This window comes from Saccopteryx bilineata, chromosome 3 (genome assembly GCF_036850765.1).
Source record: "Saccopteryx bilineata isolate mSacBil1 chromosome 3, mSacBil1_pri_phased_curated, whole genome shotgun sequence".
Classification (NCBI taxonomy): Eukaryota; Metazoa; Chordata; class Mammalia; order Chiroptera; family Emballonuridae; genus Saccopteryx; species Saccopteryx bilineata.
Window position 1 is genome coordinate 213,690,359 of NC_089492.1, and position 24,244 is coordinate 213,714,602.

The window sequence follows — 24,244 nt, forward strand, 5'->3', positions numbered from 1 at the left end:
CTTGTAATAATGATTTCTTAGATATATTCTTTATGCCAATTAACTTTATGTCAGTTATACCTTACATAATTTACAATTATATAAAGTGGCGTTATAAAAGGGAGGAAGAAGAAAGGGACAAATTACATTAAGTGATAAGCAAGAGTTAGTAAATTAAGAATAGTACTTGTGTTGGGGAGCAGGAAAGAACCATTCTAAGTAGAAACAACAGCATATGCAAAGCTAGGAAGAACATTGTGTGTTTGAAGAACCATAACAAGAACAGTTAGGGGCTAAAATTTAGTGAGCAAGGTGTAGAGGGATAGAGTTTAATTCTGTTCAGGTGTACAAGGCACACATGATGGTGGATATTAAAAGACATATTAAGGATATTGAGCATTATTCAAAGATATTAAGAACCCACTGAGGTTTGAGCTTAGGAGGGACATATCCAATTTTATATTTTTAAAGGATTCCCTGTGACCCCATTATGGAAAATGAGTTAGAAGGGGAAAGATTAGATCCAAGAGACTAATAAGAAGACCATTTATTGGAGTATTTCAGGCTACATATGTTCATGGTTTAGACTAGACTGGTGAAGTAGAAATGGAAAGAAGTGGATGGTGGTATTTAGCAGGTAGCTTTAACAGGACTTGATATTTGATTATGGGAGGTGAGGGAGGCAGAAAAGTGTCAAGGATAACTTCCACATCTCTAACTTACACAAGTTTCTAACTCAGTGTACTATATTGCCCATCACTTAAAAAAAAAAAAAGACTAAAAGAGGCCCAAATTTCACGGATATGGTTATGCTATGCAAGTAGAAATAAGATGGTAATTAGATAATCTATGCTAGAGCTCAGAGAGATCAAATATTAATTTGACAGTCATTAACATAAAATGCACTAATGGATGAAAGTGGTATATACAACTGGAATTTTGAAGAAACTGTTGGAGAAATGCCGATAGGGTTAAGAGAGCTAATAATAGAATGTTGGGGGAATTTAGATATCAACAGTAGAAACTGGTTACCACCCTTAAAGCTGAAAGGTTAAAGGAAAGAAATAATGTCAACTTGAGAGTCAAACTGAGATGCAGAGTTGTTAGGAAAGGGGCACCTCACAGGAGCTATCATTGAAAGTAATCCAGCCACCAGCAGAAAGTAATCCTCCCAAGTCTTGGAAGAAATGGGAGAAATAGGTATATCACCTCTCTCTCGTCCCACCTTTCTGTATCCTAGTGGTGCATCCCATTAGCCAACCCCAACTGGAAGTCAGAGGACAAGAGAACCCAGGTGATACAGACAGTACATGAAGATCAGGTTTCCAAAACAAGTGGCAAGATAGAGAAGAGGCAGTGAGCAGACTAGGGAGCAAATGAAAAACAAACAAACAAACAAAAAAATATGAAGTGAACAATGGAAAGAAGGGACAGAATCAAGCTGTGGGGAATTCTATCATTCAGAAGTCAGATAAAGAAGGAAGAAGAGACTGCAAAGGAAACTGAGATGAAATGGTCATAATAGATAATGAGAAAAAGAACATAAGAAAAAACTTAAGAAAAACTTGAGAAAGGATATTCCAAGAAGGAGCATATCATCAACTATAGTATATCTAATAATCCTGAAAGAGTATGTTGGGCATTTGTTTATTAATTTTGTTTTTGTTGTTTTGGCTACTTAGCATATTTATGTTTAGAAATATTTATGTTAACTCTTTTCTTTTTTTTGAGTCTTGGTGGGAGACTAGTGTCTACTACAGGAGTCAAAAATGCCAGACTCTAACCTCCTAGGCTCTCCTTGAAACAAAGATGTAGGCCCATGGCCTAAACCTAACCAGTTATAATTTGGAAAGCAGTTGATACACAGAGGCAGTGACAGTGAAGATTTTGTTCTGTTGGCAGTGTCAGTATGATCAGTAGCACTCAGTTTCCAGTAGCATTCCAGTTCCCACAGTATACAAATTTGGGCTGCCTAACCTCCCTTTAATTCTATCTATTTCTCAAACTTGCCTTTTCGTGTTTATCAGTAACTGTATGAACATTGTCTTTTAAGTAAATTTCTGCTTAAATTATCCAGGGTTGGTTTCTGGTATTTGCCAGTATGGACCCTGAGTAATATAGAAAGCTAGTAAAATGAAATTATAACCATTGTATTTTCATATCTGAAGGTCATTTATAACTTTAGCAAATAAGCAGTTGACTTGATGAGTAGAGACTGGCACAAGATTAGAGTGCTTGAGGAGGCATGAAGCACAAAATCAAGATATTCAGACAATTGAGTGGAGAAATTTGTCTCTGAAGGAGAAAGGAGAGCAATAACTAGAGAAGAAACTGAGATTCAGGTATAAACTATTTTTAAATGAGAGAACCTTGGCCTCATTTAAATGTTAGAAAAACTTGGTAGAGATGAAGAGATTGAAGACATAATCAAGGGAAAGGAGAATGAATATAAATTGGTAGGACAAAACCTGCCTATTCTGGCCCTGGCCGGTTGGCTCAGCGGTAGAGCGTCCGCCTGGCGTGTGGGGGACCCGGGTTCAATTCCCGGCCAGGGCACATAGGAGAAGCGCCCATTTGCTTCTCCACCGCCCCCCTCCTTCCTCTCTGTCTCTCTCTTCCCCTCCCGCAGCCAAGGCTCCATTGGAGCAAAGATGGCCCGGGCGCTGGGGTTGGCTCCTTGGCCTCTGCCCCAGGCGCTAGAGTGGCTCTGGTCTTGGCAGAGCGACGCCCCGGAGGGGCAGAACAGCGCCCCCTAGTGGGCAGAGCATCGCCCCTGGTGGGCGTGCCGGGTGGATCCCGGTCGGGCGCATGCGGGAGTCTGACTGTCTCTCCCCGTTTCCAGCTTCAGAAAAAACAAACAAACAAACAAAAAAACCCTGCATATTCTAGCTCCATCTTCTAAATTGTTCTCCTAGTTGAGGATAGCTTTAAATCACAGATTTTGAACTCCATGTCCCTTTACATATGGCTAGTATTAAAAGGCTCATTGAATTTTGTGATGAAAGAAATTAAATTTAGCCATCTTAAAAAAAAAGAAATTAGAATAAATTACAATAATGTTGAGTACCTCTCAGGCCACGAAATTGAATGGTGTCTTGTATCACAGTTAGTAGGCAATGATTTATCAGGTGGTAAATCATCATTTCTTTCTAGCTTTTTGTAAGGATAAGTTAGAAAAATTTTACATGCATACTTAGCATAACAGGATGTCATTAAGCACTGAAGTGTTTTATAGTCATCAAAATAAAAACAAAATAACTTTTCCCTTGAGGAATTCTCCTTTTAACCCCACGGTTTACTTTGGTATTTATGAATATGGAAATATTTTCTACAAATGTCCCCACTCCCTGTAGAATATTTTCTGTGAAGGCAGGATAATGTCTGTTGAGTGAAAATAGGTAGCAATGGCTCAACTGGTCATGAAGGAATAATTTGTAAGATAATTACATCTAAAACCTACATGTTAATAGAAAAGCTACTTCATTTAGAGCAAGGGTCAAGAACCTATGGCTTGCGAGCCAGATGTGACTCTCTTGATGGCTGCATCTGCCTTGCAGACAAATCTTTAATAAAAAATAATAATAACATTAACAATATTAAACATTCTCATGTATTACAATCCATTCACTTCCTACCGCTCATGTTCATGGTTGTGGGTGGCTGGAGCCAATCACAAATGTCCTCCGGAACAACACCAAATTTTTATTGGATAATGTGTAACGTGCACGGTCGTTGTATGGCTCTCATGGAATTACATTTTAAAATATGTAGCGTTCATGGATCTCTCAGCCAAAAATTACCTGACACCGATTTAGAGAGTAATAGTCTCTAAATACTAGGAAATTCTTTGAAAAAAAAAATTTTTTTTTTAATCTTTAATTTTTCCGAAGCTGGAAACAGGGAGGTAGTCACACAGACTCCCACATGCGCCCGACCGGGATCCACCTGGCATGCCCACCAGGGGGCGATGCCCTGCCCCTCTCGGGTGTCGCTCTGCCACGTCCAGAGCCCCTCCAGCGCCTGAGGCAGAGGCCACGGAGCCATCCCCAGCGCCCGGGCCATCCTTGCTCCAATGGAGCCTCGGCTGCGGGACGGGAAGAGAGAGACAGAGAGGAAGGAGAGGGGGAGGGGTGGAGAAGCAGATGGGTGCTTCTGTGTGCCCTGGCCGGGAATCGAACCCGGGACTCCCGCACGCCAGGCCGACGCTCTACCGCTGAGCCAACCGGCCAGGGCCTCTTTGAAATATTTTTAAGGAAGGATAAGGACATCTTTCCACTGGTATTTATTTATTTATTTATTTATTTATTTATTTTTAAATAAATCTTGGCACCATGTTTTTTTGGCTTACCTTTAGAGACTACTAGATTTTTCTACTGAGAAAAATATTTGTTCTGGGATTTCTAGCATTATGCAACTGCCTGATTTTCCTAAACAATGTTCTTTGTTTTTTATTCTATTATTGGAGGGGGTTTTTTTGGTTTTGGTTTTGGTTTTGGTTTTTTGTTTTGTTTTTTTTTGTTTATTTTGTTGTTGTTGTTGTTTGATAGGGCCAAAGAGTTAAAACATTCCTGGCATATTCACTTTGTAGTTTCAATGTTTTTTTCAAGATTACATGACTATAACCGAAGGACAGTATTAGGGAGGTACACAGTTGCTTGTGTGAATTTCTTTTTCTACAAATGAGTGTTTTGAGACTCGTCAACTTAGCACATCTGTAGTAAATGAGTCTACATGCTGCTTTCATTGAGTTGGACTCCTGTACAGGCATAGCACCTCAATCATTTATGAGAAAGGAAAACAACTTTTCTCTGCAAAGATCATAAATCCACTTGTCATCAAAATGAAGGCTTACCAGTGTTTTTATTTTTTTTATTGCTGCAGCTAATAAAAATGGTTCTTGGGAGGAGGAAAAGAAACGAAACTAACAATTTGCTTTAGGACAAGTCAAGGCCTTTCAGTCTTGACTTTGCAATTTGTGAACACAGGCTTGTGTGTCTCAAATGAGATGCTTGTCCTAAAAGAACATTGAAAGTTTTGAGTTTTCTACTTGTGGATTGTGTCCAGTATAAGAAGGAAAAACACACTTCATCAGTCCACTCATAATCCAAGCGTAGAATAGCAGGACCACCGTGGGAGCTTCTATTAGAAACCCAGCAGCTCTGCCACCTGTGTGGGCTGTGTCCCTGGTCTGTGAGCAGTCACCCTAAAGAAACTTCTGTTTCCAAGAATATACATTTATTTCTTCTCAGTATTTGTCAACTCTTGATTCTTAAGAGATTAATTGTCCAGTTATAGCTTATCTTGATTACTGCCTTCTACCTCTTCTCCCCCTGTTGTTTGTTTTGTCCCATTTTCTGCTCATTAGGAACTCTTCCAGATCAGGTGAAACTCAGTCTATTTGGCTGCTTATTAGCAACAAAATGAAAGAGTTGCTAAAAGGATTTATTTTCATAGTTGAATCTTCAATTACTTCTACTCAATCCAATCAAGTTCATACTCTTTGTAGAATGCTGTTCCTTCATAATCTGGCCTCTGTTTACATATCAAGTTTTATAGTCTATCTTTCTTCTCACATGTGCTGTGCATTTCAGTCGTAATAACTAACAATTATTGAATGCTCATTATGTGTCAGTTGAATATGTATTTAATCTTCACAAAATCCCCATGAAGTAGGTAAACCTAGTATCTCCACTTTACAGAAAAAGAAGCTGGAAATCAGAGAGGTAAGTAACGAGCAAAGTCACACAGAGAACAAAGAATAGAGCCAGAATTCAAAATCATGCTATCTAGATTCAGAGCGTGTGTTCTTAATCTCTGTGCTATACTCCTTCAAGTACTATGCTTAATTACTTAGACATCCCCCAAATTCTGTTTGTTCCTCTCACTTTCATGTCCTTGTTCACATATTGTATTCCCTCTGCTTGTAAAGTTCTTCAGTCTTTCCCTCTAACTTTAGAATGAACAACATTTGACCTTTCAGGACTGAACTGCACTGTCCCCTTTTTTCAGGCAGTCGTCCTTGGACTCTGTACTCAGAGTTAAGCATCCCTCCTCTGGTCTTCTGTACACTGTACACTGCTTCCATCAGATCCTAGATAGTATGGTTTCTGGTTACTTTTCTTTATATCTTTCTTCCCCGAGAAATCATAAACTCTTGTAGAATTGGGATTGTGTTTTATTCATCTTTGTATTCTTAGCAGCTAGCACAGTGTCAGACCCATAGAAGAAGCTCAATAAATATTTGAAGAATGTTCTTTGCATAATAACTGTGACTTTGGAGACCTGAGTTTAAAATTAACATGTGTTAGCTACTTAGAATTTGAAGCATTATCTCTAAAATAAGCACAATAATGATAGGGGGAACTCAAGAGTTAAAATTTTAGCTTGAGTAATGGTGAGTAATGGTGACTTTGGTTATATGGTCAATGTGTTTAGTGGGTAATGCAGATAGAGGCTTTATTCCAGGAGCTGGGATGCCTGAGAGCCCACAGGACTTAATGAGATCTGCAAGTAGTCTACTTTTGTGCCCCAGGGTTCTGCAAGCAAAGCTTATGCTTGCTGTGATCCAATTAACTTTTACTATAATCTGATTACCTCTCCTTGAAATTCCAAAACAGTTACCTACCCTTTTCTTCCCATTATAAAAAGGTTGACTCAGGATAAGAAGGGAGATGTCTTTAGGAATACAACCTCTGTCTCCTCAGATCATGAGCCATCTGAATAAAGTGCCCATAAACTAAAGGATTCAGTCCCTCTCTCTACTTATTTGGCTGAAATGGTGACAGGCAGCATGAACTCCAATATCTCCAGTTTTAATAATACATTATTTATATGGTGTTTTTCCTTATGAGAATCAAATGAGATATTGTATGTGAAATGCTTAGTACACTGCATGGACTTATTGAGTTATCATTTTTTAATACTCAGAGTTCATGGTTAAGCTAACATTTATTCATTCTTCAACAAATATTTGTTTAGTGCCTAATGTGAGCTAGAAGGAGGGAATATGTCAGTGAACAAGACGGGCAAAGAACTGCCCTCATGGAACACACATGAAACAGCAAGAAATTGCTGACATTTGACTACTTTTGCCCCCCCAAAATGATTTAATATCGATCAACCAAATAATTCAATGGAAGTCTATAAATAAATTAGTTAATCTTGAATGATGGTACTATGAATGAAATAGAGTTTTGATGTAGAACATAATGGGAAACATAGGATGAAGCAGACTACAGAGGCCTTACTGAAAAGGTTATACTTCAACTGAAGGCTAAAGGTAAGACTGAGCCAAGTATATAAAGCACGAGGGAAGAACATAACATAGTCATGGTATGGCCAGTAGTCGCAGCTGTCGTGGCCATTCACATGCAGGTTCCCATTAGATTTGGGCAGATGGTAAAGAATCAGTGGAGCCAAAAAATGGTGAGCCATTCCTTTATTCTAGCCTCGCAACTGACCAGCGAGTAAACACACAGCGGGAGAACACTTCCCTTTCCATTCAGGGCTCCCAAAGCCACTGACTCACCTGGTTTTTCCTAGAATCAAAGGCCCCCACAGGTCTCAGTCACCTCTGGTTCCCCATCTGCACACCTCTTTCTCTGCACAACTTGCTTCTTCCTCAGCACCCTGCCATCTTGGCTTCTTTCGCCTTTAAAAAATGGCTTCCTTCCTCTTCTCTCCTGCTCCTTCCTTTTTAAAACTTCTTTGGCACCAAAATCCTCTCCTCCAGAAAACATTAGCATAACAATGGCCCTTCCCAAGCAGGAAGGTAATTAGCAGTTTCACCTGGGCAGCGCCATTCACATGGCAGTGCCATTTTTTTTTTTTTTTTTTTTTTTTTACAGAGGCAGAGATAGACAGGGGCAGACAGACAAGAATGGAGAGAGATGAGAAGCATCAATCATCAGTTTCTCGTTGCGCGTTGCGACTTCTTAGTTGTTCATTGATTGCTTTCTCACATGTGCCTTGACCGTGGGCCTTCAGCAGACCGAGTAACCCCCTGTTGGAGCCAGCGACCTTGGGTCCAAGCTGGTGAGCTCTTTGCTCAAGCCAGATGAGCCCGCGCTCAAGCTGGCGACCTCGGGGTCTCGAACCTGGGTCCTTCCGCATCCCAGTCCGATGCTCTATCCACTGCACCACCACCTGGTCAGGCTGGCAGTGCCATTTTTAACAATAAAACTGAGCACTCAAAAAACACAAATTTTACAAACTCATTTGCCCAACAGAAACTAAAATGAAAAATCCTGCAGTCACAAAGAGTTGGGCATATTTATAGGATTAATGGAGGATCAAATAAGATAGTCTGGAGATAGATTTGTTATTTTTGAAATAAAATGTGGACATTTAATTTTTTATAGTGATGTAAACCTGGACATGTCTAAGAGCCAAAGTATAGATGATTATCCTCTTTCAGTCCCTGTTAGTCCTGCAGTTATGAGTTAAGACCTGGGTAAAGGAGATTTTATGATATACTAATTTTGTCAAATATTATATGTAGTGCCATTTGCAGTGTCCATTCCACAGGATTGACAAACTATCAGTAGTTTTAATGGAAATGTGTAAATAATTTCTGTGAGATAATACCATGTTGAAATGTCTATATTCATTAAGACTGAACAAGTCAGTTTTGTATATTCTTAGGAATGGACCTAAGTCAAGCAGACCTGTCTTCACTACCTTAAGACTTACCTCAACCCTGTTCTGCATCCATAGCTTTAATATGTTTAGAAAGTCAAAACTAAATTTACCTCCTAACTTTAGTATGTAGCTCATTCATAAATCTTATTTCTAGCATTCAGCCACATTAGTTATGATTGGCACTGTAGGAAAATGTATAAATGCTACATTATTTATGTATAATGTAGCCTTGCCTATAATCACCTAATAATTACTATCCCACATATTTTTAAACAGCCATTTCTTTCCTAAGAGGGATATATTTAGTAAACCAAATAAAATGAGAAATTCCTACTTAAACAGAAGTGTTTTTAGTAGCTTGGAGTAAAGGAAGCAAGGTATTACTTTTATAACTCACTGGTTTGCTCGCTTAACCAAAAATACAGTATATATGTTGCCTAATAATGTAAAAAAAACTTCAGGGCATTATAGTTATTTTTTGTACTGTAGAAAGTAAAATTAAAATAATTTTAATTACTATATTCTCACAGTAACTATACCAGCATGATGCTATGAGCACAGAGAGTTCTTGGTAGTAGGGAAGGGAAAAACTTTTTCTGGTAATTTCAATGGTATAGTATTTTAAAGCAAAACATCAACTTTTAAATTTATCATTCTATTGTTGAGAAAAAAATCAATCAATTTAACATCAAAGTATTTATCATTTCACTAAACAGAATTTTTAAGGTAACATTCTTTTGCTAATACTTTTTAAAATGTGGATTTCTATTGTTGCCTGTTATAAACTATTTTTTCTTCCTTATTTCTCAATGTATGTATCTGTTTTAATCATAATGATAAAAAGTAACTAAATCAAGATGTCTGGGGAATAACATAGTGACATTCTCTTTGCTGTATTTTACTATTGTATACAAACCAGTCATTATTCCAAAATCTGTCTCAGTATCTGTCTTCCAAATTTGTACACATAGCTCTATTTCCCTTCCCAGATCTTTCCATTCGGTTCCAAAATGAAGGCAAATTTATATTAAATTATTCTTTTCTTTCCCCACAGAGAACTCAAAGTAAAAGGCAACTCCATCTCCTTTCCTTAATTGACATCAGATAAATAAGACAATTCAATGATATTACCATCATAGTTTCTGATATATGGAAGACACTCAATAAGGAGTAACTCCTGTGGTTGATTGATGTTGTTGCTGCTGTTGTCATTACCGATCCAAATGTGTTTCCTTAGAATCCAAGCCTTAAGCAGTCATCAGTTTCAGTCTTGTCAAAACTTCCTTGTAGGATTCAAAACCAATTTAAGGGTACAAATTTACAACTTGTACATAAATAAGCTCTGGAGAGCTTATGCACAACACAGTAATAATAGTCAATAATACTGTATTATAAGTTTCAAAGATACTGAGAAACCAAATCATAACTGTTTAAAAACAAACCAAAAAAAAGAAATATTAAATATATAACATGATAAAGTTATTAACTAAGCCACAGTATTAATCATATTGCAAAATATAAATGCCTCAAATCAACACATTATACACCTAAACTTACACACTATACTATATGTCAGCTATATCTCAGTAGACAAACAATTTTTTTTTTTTTTTTTGTATTTTTCTGAAGCTGGAAACGGGGATAGACAGGCAGACAGACTCCCGCATGCGCCTGACTGGGATCCACCTGGCGACGCTCTGCCCACCAGGGGGGATGCTCTGCCCCTTCGGGGCATCGCTATGTCCCGACCAGGGCCACTCTAGCTCCTGGGGCAGAGGCCAAGGAGCCATCCCCAGCGCCCGGGCCATCTTTGCTCCAATGGAGCCTCACTGCGGGAGAGGAAGAGAGAGACAGAGAGGAAGGAGAGGGGGAGGGGTGGAGAAGCAGATGGGCCCTTCTCCTGTGTGCCCTGGCCGGGAATCCAACCCGGGACTTCTGCACGCCAGGCCGACGATCTACGATCTACCGCTGAGCCAACCGGCCAGGGCTAGACAAACAAATTTAAGCAGGCTGTTTGGCTTATATCTAAGGATAATGGAAACCTAAGGCAATTATACAAATGGAAACATTATGAACTCTTATCATTCTTTTGACTTTCTTAAAACTTAGGTAAAATTGTTGATTGTTTTCAGTATCTCTAAACAAATTAATTGTGATTTTATTTTATTTATTTTTAATTTGCTTAGAAGGACTTAACCTTTGCTGATGGGATTTGGTCAAATCATTTCTAAGACACTGGAAAGTATGCCTAGGGATTAACATCTGTTTCTCTTGAAAGCAAAATTACTCATCCATCTGTGTATTTATAATAAAAAATGTTTGTTCTCTACATGTATGAAACATTGTCTGGAACTTTGTACAAAACACTCTGCTTCTGTCCTCAAATTTCTCTCTAAGAAACCAGCATCAACAGTTAATAACTTGGAGCATATTCACTGTGTTACATTCCTGATAGCACAGTAAAAATACCTATTGACTTCAGGAGTGTTCAACAGTATCTAAATATCCATTGTCCATGTATCACCTGAAAGATACATTCTTTATTTCTGTTGGAGAATGAAGGTCTGAAAATTATCTAAAATTTCTAGTAAAGTGAGATGAAGTGGTACTATTTTAGAATTCTGGAATGTTGAGGTCTCCTAAAATCATCTAGCATAATCTGTCATGTGATCCATGTCCTCTCTCTATGGCATCACTTACTTGTATAACATTCCTAAGACCTTGCAAGACAACCCACAAATCTACTGTTGGGTACAGCAGTGCTTATGTTCAGACTCCCTTTATTTTACTTAATGGCTCCAAAGCACAAGCATAGAGATGCTGGCAATTCACATATGCTCAAGGGAAGCCATAAAGTGCTGCATTTAAGTAAAAAGGTGAGTATAATACAAAAAAGGTATTTTGAGAAAGACCACATTCATGTAACTTTTATTATAGTTTATTGTTATAATTGTTCCACTATTAGTTATTGTTAGTCCCTTACTGTGCCTAATTTATAAATTAAATGCCATTATAGGTATATATGTATAGAAAAAAACACAATAGATAGAGTTCAGTATTATCTAGTTTTAGACATCCACTCAGGGTTTTGGAGCCTATACCTTTTGGATAAGGGGTGACTACTATACTAAAATCTATCAGTTCATCAAGAGGCAAAGTAAACTGCTCAAAAGTTTTTCTCTTTCTTTTTTAATAGACTACTGATGGTATGCCAATGTCCTCAACACTTTAAGCAACTGTTCATACCAAAAGGCTAGTGATCTTAAGCAAGTTTATTTTTGCTACACACTTTAATTAAATCAAGAAGCAACTTTTTCTTGCTGGAATAACAAATGAGCCATCCAAAAACTTAACTTTAATTGCAACTTTATTTCCATTTTTTTGTGGGGAAATTCTGTTGTGATAAGATACTCCATTTTAAATTTCCTAACTTTTCTGTCACATTCCTCTGAGGTAGGAATATTATGTCAAATGCTTGGCCTAAAATGATGTATATTTTATTGTTTTTAGCACAACTGTAGTAATTGAATAAAAACAGAGCACTAATATCGAATTTGATTAAATAATCTACATTTTACTGTGCTTTAAACACACAACACTCAAAGTTCACTTTTTTTTTCCCTTTTGTTGTTTTGACGTGACTGATATGCACTGGTACTAAAATAAATAAAATAAAATGTCACAGTAAGTCAACATATGTTCCACTTGAAACCCGGTCAAGTAATAACTGTATGACTGCAAAGTGCTGAGCAGCAGGCAGCGTGCAAAGAGATGGGTGCCATTCAGTTTCCGCCACAACTACTCAGCTCTGCCTAACAGTGTGAAACAGCCATGAACAAGTACATCAATGAATGAACATGGCCGTGTTTCAGTAAAACTGAAATTCTAATTTCATGCCATAATCCTGTCTTGAAATATTCTTATTTTAATTTTTTTCAACACATAAAAATGTGAAAACTATTTTTAGCTCACGAGCTCTACAAAAACAGGTGATGCATTGGATTTGAATTGCAAACCATAATTTGCCAAGGTTATTTTAGGTTTGGCCTTGAAGAAATACTGTTTACTTATTTAACTGTATTCCTGATCGCACTATTTGTGGTAAATTTTCTGGAATTATGTGTGATTGAGGAATAGAATAGTTTTTCTTCTTTATTGAGATATAATTTACATATAACATTGTGTTAGTTTCAGGTAAACAATATAATAATGCTATATATATATATATATATATATATATATATATATTGTATTTTTCCGAAGCTGGAAACGGGGAGGCAGTCAGACAGATTCCTGCATGTGCCCGACCAGGATCCACCCAGCATGCCCACCAGGGGGCGATGCTCTGCCCATCTGGGGCATTGCTCTGCTTCAACCAGAGCCATTCTAGCTCCTGAGGCAGAGGCTATGGAGCCATCCTCAGCGCCTGGGCCAACTTTGCTCCAATGGAGCCTTGGCTGCGGGAGGGGAAGAGAGAGACAGAGAGGAAGGAGAGGGGGAAGGGTGGAGAAGCAGATGGGCGCTTCTCCTGTGTGCCCTGGCCAGGAATCGAACCCGGGACTCCTGCACGCCAGGCCGACGCTCTACCACTGAGCCAACCGGCCAGGGCCAATATATGTATATTTTGAGAAATGATTTCCACAGTAAGTCTATTTAACATCCATCAGAATGTTCTTCTTAAGGAGATATTAATCAGTTATTAGAATTATAGACTTGTCATGTACATCAGAGAATAATACAAATATTAGAATACAACAATTATATTTCACACATAGGCAACTTAAATCAGAAGATTTAAGTTGTACTGCTTCAGTATTTTCACTTTAAAAATGCAAAACCATTACATTATTATTAGAGATTTTAGGTGTGCCAAACATTATTTAAACATTTCACTCAATTGGGAAGGAAGCCCAAGATAACTTTCCTTCTTTTTTTTTTTTTGCATTTTTCTGAAGCTGGAAACAGGGAGAGACAGTCAGACAGACTCCCGCATGCGCCCAACCGGGATCCACCCGGCACGCCCACCATGGGGCAACGCTCTGCCCACCAGGGGGCGATGCTCTGCCCATCCTGGGCATCGCCATGTTGCGACCAGAGCCACTCTAGCGCCTGAGGCAGAGGCCACAGAGCCATCCCCAGCACCCGGGCCATCTTTGCTCCAATGGAGCCTTGGCTGCGGGAGGGGAAGAGAGAGACAGAGAGGAAGGCGCGGCGGAGGGGTGGAGAAGCAAATGGGCGCTTCTCCTATGTGCCCTGGCCGGGAATCGAACCCGGGTCCTCTGCACGCTAGGCCGACGCTCTACCGCTGAGCCAACTTTCAAACCTGGGTAGTGTGTGAACAGCATCACTTCACAAGACCAACCCATCCTACATATATTGAGTCTCTGGATGGATTTTCTAGGAACTGCCTGTTTTCATTTCTTATTTATGTTATCTAGGGCATCAGAGGCAGCCCAGGAAGAACTGGACTGGCTGGGTCTCCAGGTCCTCCAGGAGCAAAAGGTTCTACAGGCCTGCCAGGAGGTCCAGGAGTTTCAGGCCCAAAGGTACTTTAATGTTTTTGTTCTGGTGGGTGAGCGGTATTAATCATCTTTACTGGTCCTGAGTTCATTGGCCAGATCACAGGATGGTAAAGTAATAGCTTTTAATGAAATTAACATAATAAAAACACATGAGGAAGAAAGAAGTGTGTAGACTTGACATGTCCACCTCTCAAGGTAACTACAATACATGTAATTTGCCAAAACAACCCATTAATCCAGAACTGAAATGCTTTAAAAATTGCTCTTTGACCCATTTTGGGGTGTTTTTTTTTTCCTCCCTGTATCATTTTCTCCACCTAAGCAAAAAAATCTTATTTACTTCCAGATACATACTTTATCAGCTATGCTTTCTGTTCCTCTAAGTCTGAACCTAACCAACCAATTAATAAATCTGATAAGAGTATAGATTATTTGTTAGAGTCAAAGTGACATTAATTAACTCTTACATTATTCATTGAGTACTGTCATACATCAATAGGCTTTCCAAACAAACGTCTCTTAGAAATATTTCAATGCAGAATTGGCCGCAATAAAACTATTTCATAAAAGCCTACGATTAAGTCATTGGCACCCTCATTATATTTACCCCTTAATTTGATTTTCACAGTTTCACTTCTAAAGAATTTGCGCATATTCTGACCCATACAGGTAAACTGAAAATGATGACCCAGATGCTTACTGTTTACAATTTGAACCTCCTGTTAATGTTTGTACCATAAATATCTCTTTCCATTAAAACTCAACATAGCTGAGCAAATGCTGAAAGTAGCAAAAGAAATAAGAAAGATCTGTACCTCTTATTGTGTGAATCTGAAGTAAAAACACATATTTGTCAAGTCCTAGTCCTCTATCCTCATCTCAAGACAGTGAATGATAATTTTCCAATCTTCAAGAATCTTCAGTTAATGTCTACCAAGTGTCATGTTTTCATTAAACTGTCTCTAAACTCTACCTGATTCCTAAGTTTATTTTTAGAAGTGGTGTGAAAGCTATCACAACTCTCATTTTAAGAACAAAATAAAAATAAAATTTAAAAATAATTCATTCAAAAATAAAATAATGGTGATTAAATATATCTTTAAAGTGAAATTTGAAGGGGTAAAGTGGGTTAATAGAAAAATAACCGTAGAAAACAGATAATGGACATTTTTTAATGATGAAACAATTACCAGGGCAAAAACTAGAGTTCACACTTCAGGAGACTTCTCTGTTTCTGGTATCAGATAGCTGAAATCTTTGTATAATAAAGAAAACACAGAAAAGTAATATCAATTCAAATAAAATACAAGTTTTATCACATCCAGACACCCCACACACAAAGACCACACCTTCACCATTCTCACAATAGCCCTACTAGCCTCCTAGTTTTGTAGGAATCTCTTTCATCCACTTTCCACAGTTAAGACTACAGTCTCTGTATTTTTCCTTCCCCACTGCTATGCTTCTTGTTTCTTGTTTATAATAATCAAATATTACTTGTGTGGAAAATATTCGTTGGGAGGATGACCATGCAGAATTTGATTTTCCATGCATTGTTCTGTGCCTAAGGATGGGCCTATATTGGCTTTCATTTAAAAGCCAATTTTTTAGGTTCTTTTTTTTTTTTAACAGAAACAGAGAGAGGGATAGATAGGGACAGACAGAAACGGAGAGAGATGAGAAGCATCAATCATCAGATTTTCCATTGCGCATTGCAACACCTTAATTGTTCATTGATTGCTTTCTCATACGTGCCTTGACCATGGGCCTTAAGCAGAATGAGTAACCTCTTGCTCAAGCCAGCGACCTTGGGCTCAAGCTGATGAGCTTTTGCTCAAACCAGATGAGCCCTTGCTCAAGGTGGAGACCTTGGGGTCTCGAACCTGGGTTTTCCGCATCTCAGTACAGCACTCTATTCACTGTGCCACCGCCCAGCCAGGCTTCTTTAGGTTCTTAAGTCAAGATTACCTTTATTCTCCTGTCTACAGGGTGAACGAGGTCTACCCGGTGAACCTGGAATTCAAGGTAAAAGGGGTCACCAAGGAGCGCAAGGTGATCAAGGACAAAGTGGAGAGCCTGGCCTGAAAGGGCAGCCTGTATGTACCAACTCAGAAATTCTCTAAGCACTTACTCTACAGCCTAGAATGCTAATGTACAATAATCATCATCATATGTGTTCACATTGCAGGGAGAACATGGTGTTCAAGGTTTGACAGGTTTCCAAGGATTTCCAGGCCCCAAAGTATGTTCACACAATTTTTTGCTAGTCTTCGAGCTATGTAGGAAAAAAAGATGTTGAAATACCAATATTTAGTCTCTGACTTGAGCTTTTATTTATTTATTTATTTACTTACTTACTTACTTACTTATTTATATTAAGTGAGAAATGGGGAGGCAGACAGACAAGCTCCTGCATGCCCCCCCCCACCAGCAAGCCCTCTACAGGTCTGTGCTCTGCCCAGCACAGCTGTTGCTCAGGCAACCGAGCTATTTTAGTGCCTGAGGAAAGGCTATGGAGCCATCCTCAGTGCCCAGAGCCAACTTTCTCAAACCATTCCAGCCATGCTGCAGGAGGGGAAGAGAGAGAAAAAGAGAAATGGGGAGGGGTGGAGAAGCAGATGGTCTCTCCTGTGTGCTCTGACCAGGAAACAAACCCAGGAGTTCCACACGCCAGGCTGACGCTCTGTCGCTGAGCCAACCAGCTAGGGCCAGCTTTTATTTTTTTTATTTTTATTTTTTTTTACAGAGACAGAGTCAGAGAAAGGGATAGACAGACAGGAACGGAGAGAGATGAGAAGCATCCATCATTAGTTTTTCGTTGCAACAACTTAGATGTTCATTGACTGCTTTCTCATATGTGCCTTGACCGTGGGCCTTCAGCAGACTGAGTAACCTCTTGCTCGAGCCAGTGACCTTGGGTCCAAGCTACAGCTTTTATTTTTTAAACTGCAAATGTCAGTTAGTACAGTTATGTATTTGAGTTTTGAATATGTTAATTATAAAATTTATGTAACTATGTATTTCCTAGCAATTTTAGTGAATAAATTGCTTTTGTTCCTTCACCTTCATTTTTCTACTAACATTTTACTCTACTTGCTTTATCGTGTACCTGTCCATCTATCCATCCCTCTCTTTCTCTCTCAGTCCACTTTAGGTGTATTTCAAAGTAAATTTGCAGATTTGAGTACAATTCCTCCAAAATAACTCCAGCAAGTACATCATTAACTATCACATTCGGTTTTTTAAAAGGCAATTCTGGGTATGTTGATTATTTCATTTGTAAACTGTTCCTACAGAGCTAAACATTTTGACTTTTTGTTTTTTTATTGAATTTCTAGGGTCCTGAGGGAGATGCGGGTGTTGTGGGAATAGCAGGCCCTAAAGGTCCTATTGGACAGAGAGTAAGTGTAAAATCTTTCTGTCTGCACAGAAATTGTGATTCTTTGCTGATTATAGGAATTGAGTTTAAGAACTCTAAAATTAATATACTCCAAATTAATGACTTAATAAAATGACTTTAAGATAGAAACTCGCTAGAGCACACACAGAGGTTCTTAACCTGTTTTACTTTACATATTAGATTGAGCAAAAGATCCCATGGACCACCCACACTTTCCAGTTCTCACTTTAAAAAAAAAAATCAGAATTAATGTGAATACTGGATAATGCATTTATTAACTCACACTAGGAACAAAAACATAAAGCGGTGTTATAAGCATTAATACAAACAGAGACCACCCCCATGCACCACCTGGAGGACGCTTGCTTATGGCCAGAGCTTCTCAGACCACACTTTGAAAAATATTTCCTGATAGCTGTGTTTCCCAGCACAGGGTGGGTATCCCCAGAGAGTGATGAGGAACTGCTTAAAGAGTTGCAAAGATCAAGGTCTGAAAAACTCCAATTTGCTGTTTGCTGTTTAGTGCCTGTAATTGCAAACCGTAAAAAATATAAGCAGGACAGAGAAGCTATTAATAGCCACTGATTATTGGTTTGTTTGGGGTTCTTTCCCCCTCCCCCCTTTTTTTTGCTTTATTGATTTTTAGGGGGTTTTTTTATTAACCATAGTCCTCTAATTAATGAGATGATCTATAAAAACTGAAAAGAAAATAAAAAGCTTTAAAACGCCAAACAGTGCTTGACTGTGGTACTAGAGTACCTGTATGACTTACAGTAGCTGCTGGGGCAGGGGTGGAGAGAGTGGGCAGAGAAAAGAAGGTAGAAAAGCAATTCGGATGCAGGAGAAAGGAATCTTGAAGAACTTAACAACTGAAAAACACTGTCTTGTGCAGCATATTAAATCAAAAGTAAAAAATTTGAAATTCTACACCTCTTCCTAACTCTTAAAACACATTCTTTTCAATAATACAAAGAGCCATGTTGTCACGGAAAATGTTTATTTAAAGACCTTTCTCAACATTTCTTCAGGTGCAGATTTATTAGTTAATTTTATGATTTCTGAAGAACCAAGGAAAGTTGGTATTTTTATGCAAGGTCCAATTCTTGACTATCCACAAGTGGGTTATATGATAGGCTTCTCTATGATAAATATTGCTCTAAGTTCTTACATATATTAAGTTCCCCCTAATTAAAATCCATTCATTCTAATTCTGTTAAGTTCTCAATTGACTTCTTTTTTGGTATTATTAAAGAGAAGTTGGCTGCCTGCCTAGCATCAGACTCTGCTTGGTAAGCAGAGTCTTACCAAGTGTTGGATATCTGTAGTCCAAGGTCTGAACTATCTTGCTTTGCGCCTTCAGAAATTTTGTCAGCTCACCAATAGTTAAGTTCTGGTAACTAATTCATAAATACTAATTTATAAATGTGGACATTCCTTTGTTAAGTCATTACAGAGTCAAGTGAAAATCTTGACAGGTTAATATTTAGCCAAAGATTAATATATACCAGGTACCAATGTATACTTTGTGTCCATTATATCATTCAATCCACATAAAAATTTTGTGAGAGATGCTATTATCTGCATTTTGTAGGTAGGGAAACTAAGTCCCTGGAACTATGGCTTAAGGCCATATATGCTCTTATGTAGAGGAGCTAGAATTTGAATCCACAGTTGATTGAGCAAATGATATGTTAGAAGGTATTTGCCTGCTAATTGCATAAGTAAGATATAGAATGGATATTAAGTGCCCTAGTGCCAATTTCTTGCTTGATAATCAATAAGTACTTGATAATTAAGTAAATTAAATTATTTGAAGTAGGAAATCTAGATTGTCTTCCACTTTAAATTTGTATTTAGTAGTTAACTGGTACCAACCATAGCACCTCATCTTTTGGATACATTTAGATAAACAGAAGTTTTTGACTCTTTTGGCCTTCATTTTCTGGAGTTCATGTATACCTCTCCGTTCTTTTAACAAATCTTATTTCAGAGAGTCAGATCACAGTCAAGTTTATTAGATTAAAGCATTCTTGACTGTCTTTTTTTTTTTTTCCCAGTGATAAGCCAGTCTGGAGGACATACAAGATTAGGTTAAGAAATCAACTCTCTTAATTTGATTCTGGATTTTTAAGATTTTGGTACCATATTTATATATTATCACCTAAAGTCAATCTTTGTGTTTTTTAAACAAATTGTTTTAAATGTATTGGGGTAACATGGTCAATAAAATTACATAGGTTTGAAGTGTACAGTTCTATAATACATCATCTGTATATGACCTGGTATGTTCACCTCCCAAAATCTTTGTGTTTAAAGAGATTCCACTAGATTACTTTTAGAATATCAGGTAATTTCTCTCATTCTAGGCCAACTTAATATTAAAGCTATCTGTTGATAGACTGCATATAATTATAATTATTTCAATTGATAATATTTTCTATACCTTGGCAGAAGTTAGAAAAAAGGGAAAGCCTGTTAGATATCTACATCTATGTATTAAGTGTGAGCCAGAAAGTCTGAATTTTGCAGCCGGTGGAATTTGAAGTAGAGAGTGAGGAAAAATAACTAACATTGGTACTTTGCATTCATTAAGAAACAATAGGTTCTATACCTAGTTTAGGAGGAGTAGATCCAGTTTATTCAAGGTTATTATAATAATAATAAGTTTACAGTTTCAAAATTGTTTGTCACACTTAATTCTCACAGTGCCTCTGTAAAGTAGACACTCTTATTTTACAGATGAAGAAACTGAAATTTAGTTTGTCACATAGGATGCCCTCTGGTTCTTTCTCATACTTTCTCTCAATTCCATGCTTCATGTCACTCAAACATCTGTTCCTTCAACATCTATAAAGTAATTTTTGCAAAATTTCATCATTCTATATAGTCTTTTTATATAAAGTAACTGCATTGTTATATGACACACATATAATGGCATTGTTGATGTTACCAATACGTAAAAATTGTAATGCAATTTATCAGTTTGTTAGGAATTATACTGATGTAACTCTCCTGATAGAAAATTATAATAATGTATAGAATTTTTCAGCATACTAGAAATCAAAATTACTATGATTTTGGCTAATACTACCAGATTTAATAATAAAATTGAAATTATGAAGACATGGACTATTTTACCATTGCACAAGAAATTTTCTAGAATTTTTCTGAATTACACTGGCAATGAGACTGACTGTTCTCCTTTTATTCCCATAGGGAAACACTGGCCCCCTTGGCAAAGAAGGTATAATAGGCCCAACAGGTAGAACTGTAAGTTTGTCACAATTAAGTTCTTTTTTTCATATTTTTTTCTTTAATCTTATTTCTAGAGTAATCCACAAAGGATCACCCCGGGTATTTGAGAAGCAAAAGGCAAAATAGCTGTACATCTTCCTCTGGAAAGTGATTCCTGAGAGCTTAGAAATCATATGTGTAATGAAGAAGGTGTATATAGTAAGGTAGCCATTAAAACTTGAGACAGAAAAACAGAACTGGGATTGGGGAGGAAGGGTTGAGCGTCATAATCCTAGTGGTGATCACTAAAGCAATACAAAGGATCAGTATTCTGAAGGAAAGAGCATAGCAAAAAAAGAGCAGACAGCTAAATTTGAGTCTTTGGAAGTACCTAGTATAAAAGAAAGAAAACAGTTGATGGGAATAAGAAAATCAGAAAAGTACAACGTTAAGCTAGATGAGTTTCAAGAAAGTAATTAACAGTGATCTTGGTAAATTGTAGTAGAAGATAGAGTACAGATAACAATGAGTAAGGAAGTAAATAAAAATATTCAATAATAGCTTTTCTCAAAATCTCACAGCAAATTTTGGAGTAGATTTTTTTTTTCATTTAAGACATAAGGAAATAGATGAGCTTTACAGGTTACTTAGTTATCAAGGTGATACAGCTAGCGAATTACATCGTTGATGTTTCTTTTTTTTTTTTTTTTTTTCATTTTTCTGAAGCTGGAAACAGGGAGAGACAGTCAGACAGACTCCCGCATGCGCCCGACCGGGATCCACCCCGCATGCCCACCATAGGGCAACGCTCTGCCCACCAGGGTGCAATGCTCTGCCCATCCTGGGCGTCGCCATGTTGCGACCAGAGCCACTCTAGCGCCTGAGGCAGAGGTCACAGAGCCATCCCCAGCGCCCGGGCCATCTTTGCTCCAATGGAGCCTTGGCTGCGGGAGGGGAAGAGAGAGACAGAGAGGAAAGCGCGGCGGAGGGGTGGAGAAGCAAATGTGCGCTTCTCCTGTGTGCCCTGGCCGGGAATCAAACCCGGGTCGTCCGCACGCTAGACCGACGCTCTACCGCTGAGCCAACCGGCCAGGGCCTCGTTGATGTTTCTTACTTCAAGACCAGTGTTCTTGCCACTCCATTCAAACAATGTCTGGAGAAGGAACTGTGACAGTATATGCCAGTGCCTTAAGAATTTTGGCTATGAAATAAAATTAAAATGAGACAATTTTGGGGAAGATGGTCTTGGGAGAGTTTTACAATACCAGTTATAATCTAAATATACAAGAGCAAGAGAAATAAATATACAGTAGAAAGAGGCAAATTGAGACTTGGAGAAGAAAGATTCATTCCCTGCAGGGAATCAATATTTTCAACTATTTGAGTCTTATATAGACACAAAGTTTTAAAATATAAAATGGAATGCTTCCATGTTATATAAACTTACAGTATGAAGTACAAATTTAAAGAAAAATTGGTAAATTTAGAGAAAACTTCACCACCAAATTTACTGGATTTTTAATTGTAAAAAACTAAATGTATACTTCGACATTTCTCTGAATACTTTCAGCAATTACCACTCAGAGCTTTATAGTCTAAGTGGGAGATTGTCAGTGGGAGAATTCTCATATTTCAGTGGGTGGTTCTTCAGCAAATTTAGGAATACTGTTCAGATTACAGAGTCTTTATAGTCCTCTGTCAAAAATGTGAAATATTAATTAGTCAGGGAAAACATGATAAAGAAATGGCTCAATTAAAATACTTAACAGTTTTATTTATAAATGGTTTCTTAGAGCCCTTATAATATTCAGCATACACATCAAAATTTTTCTATTCTAAAAACAAATTTATAAGAAAAGTTTGTTATGAAAGACTAAGCATTTGAGAATGACCAAAACATTGTGAAAGAAAACAGAAGTGGATGATGAGAGACTTGCTTTTCTAAATAAGAAAAAAATATGTTAAAGTCATTGTAAATGCAACTTTATGGAAGTACAAAGAAAATGCAAACTAAAATAATAATAAGATAATACATCCAACCTCTCAGAAAAGGATATAGGCAGAAGAGCATGAATGATCATATGTGGAAGAATAGTTGAGTAACTTGTGGTCTACCCATTTTGTGGAATATAATACAACTATTAAAAAAGAAATAGTTGTATCTACTTTGGCTGACTTGCAGTTGTTTTATAATGGGTTGCTAACTAATAATCTGATGCATAGAAGAGTATATAATATGACATCAATATTATAAACCATGACCAATCACCCCATACATAGGTAAATATATTTGTCAATGTTTGATTAGAAAAAAGGAAAGACAAAATAAATAATATAAATGGAGAATAAATAATGAGGTAGTATTTTTAACTTGCAAGATTAACAAAGAATAATAAATAGTACATGCACACTTTTTGCAGATGACATGATCCTGTATATAGAAAACCCCAAAGACTCCACAGAAAGGCTCTTAGAAACAATAAACCAATACAGTAAGGTTGCAGGATACAAAATCAATATACAGAAGTCTATTGCTTTCTTATATGCCAACAATGAAACTTCAGAAAGTGAACACAAAAAAAATCCCTTTTACAGTTGCAACAACAACAAAAAATACCTAGGAAGAAACCTAACAAAGAATGTAAAAAACCTATATACTGAAAACTACAAAGCATTATTAAAGGAAATTGAAAAAGACACAATGAAATGGAAAAATATTTCTTGTTTGTGGATAAGAAGAATAAATATAGTTAAAATGGCCATATTACCCAAAGCAATGTACAAATTTAATGCAATTCCCATCATAATTCTAATGTCATTTTTTAAAGAACTGGAACAAAAAATTATCAGGTTTGTATGGAACCATAAAAAAACCCAAATAACCAAAGTAATCCTAAGGGGAAAAAAAAAACAAAGCTGGAGGCATTGCAATACCTGACTTCAAATTATACTACAGAGCCATGGTAATTAAAACAGCATGGTATTGGCAGAAAAAATAGACACACAGACCAATGGAACAGAATAGCAGAAGTAAAACTGCATGTATATAGGCAAATCATCTTTGATAAAGGAGCCAAAACACACAATGGAGAAAAGAAAGCCTCTTCAATAAATGGTGCTGGGAAAATTGGAAAGCCACATGCAAAAGAATGAAACTTGACTACAATTTGTCTCCTTTCACAAAATTAATTCAAAATGAATCAAAGACCTAATAATAAGATCTAAAAAATAAGTTACATAGAAGAAAACATAGGTACTAAACTCATGGACCTTGGCAGTAGAAAACATTTTATGAATTTGACCCTGAAGGTAGGGTAAGTAAAGGCAAAGATAAATGAATGGGACTACATCAAACTAAGAAGCTTCTGCACAGCAAAAGAAACTGGCGATAAAACAGACAGACAACTAAATGGGAGATGATATTTTCTCAGATAAGGGGCTAATATCCAAAATATATAAAGAACTCACA

General features: G+C 37.4%; 1 protein-coding gene across 1 annotated transcript in view; it reads left to right on the top strand.

Annotated features, from left to right (window-relative positions):
* Positions 1 to 24,244, top strand: part of COL24A1 (collagen type XXIV alpha 1 chain) — a 367,011-nt gene that overhangs the window by 305,677 nt on the left and 37,090 nt on the right. Inside the window, exons 49-53 of the mRNA XM_066264956.1 lie at positions 14,058 to 14,165; positions 16,130 to 16,237; positions 16,330 to 16,383; positions 17,480 to 17,542; positions 20,758 to 20,811. Coding sequence (XP_066121053.1) covers positions 14,058 to 14,165; positions 16,130 to 16,237; positions 16,330 to 16,383; positions 17,480 to 17,542; positions 20,758 to 20,811 — 387 coding nt within the window. The remainder of the gene's footprint in view (positions 1 to 14,057; positions 14,166 to 16,129; positions 16,238 to 16,329; positions 16,384 to 17,479; positions 17,543 to 20,757; positions 20,812 to 24,244) is intronic.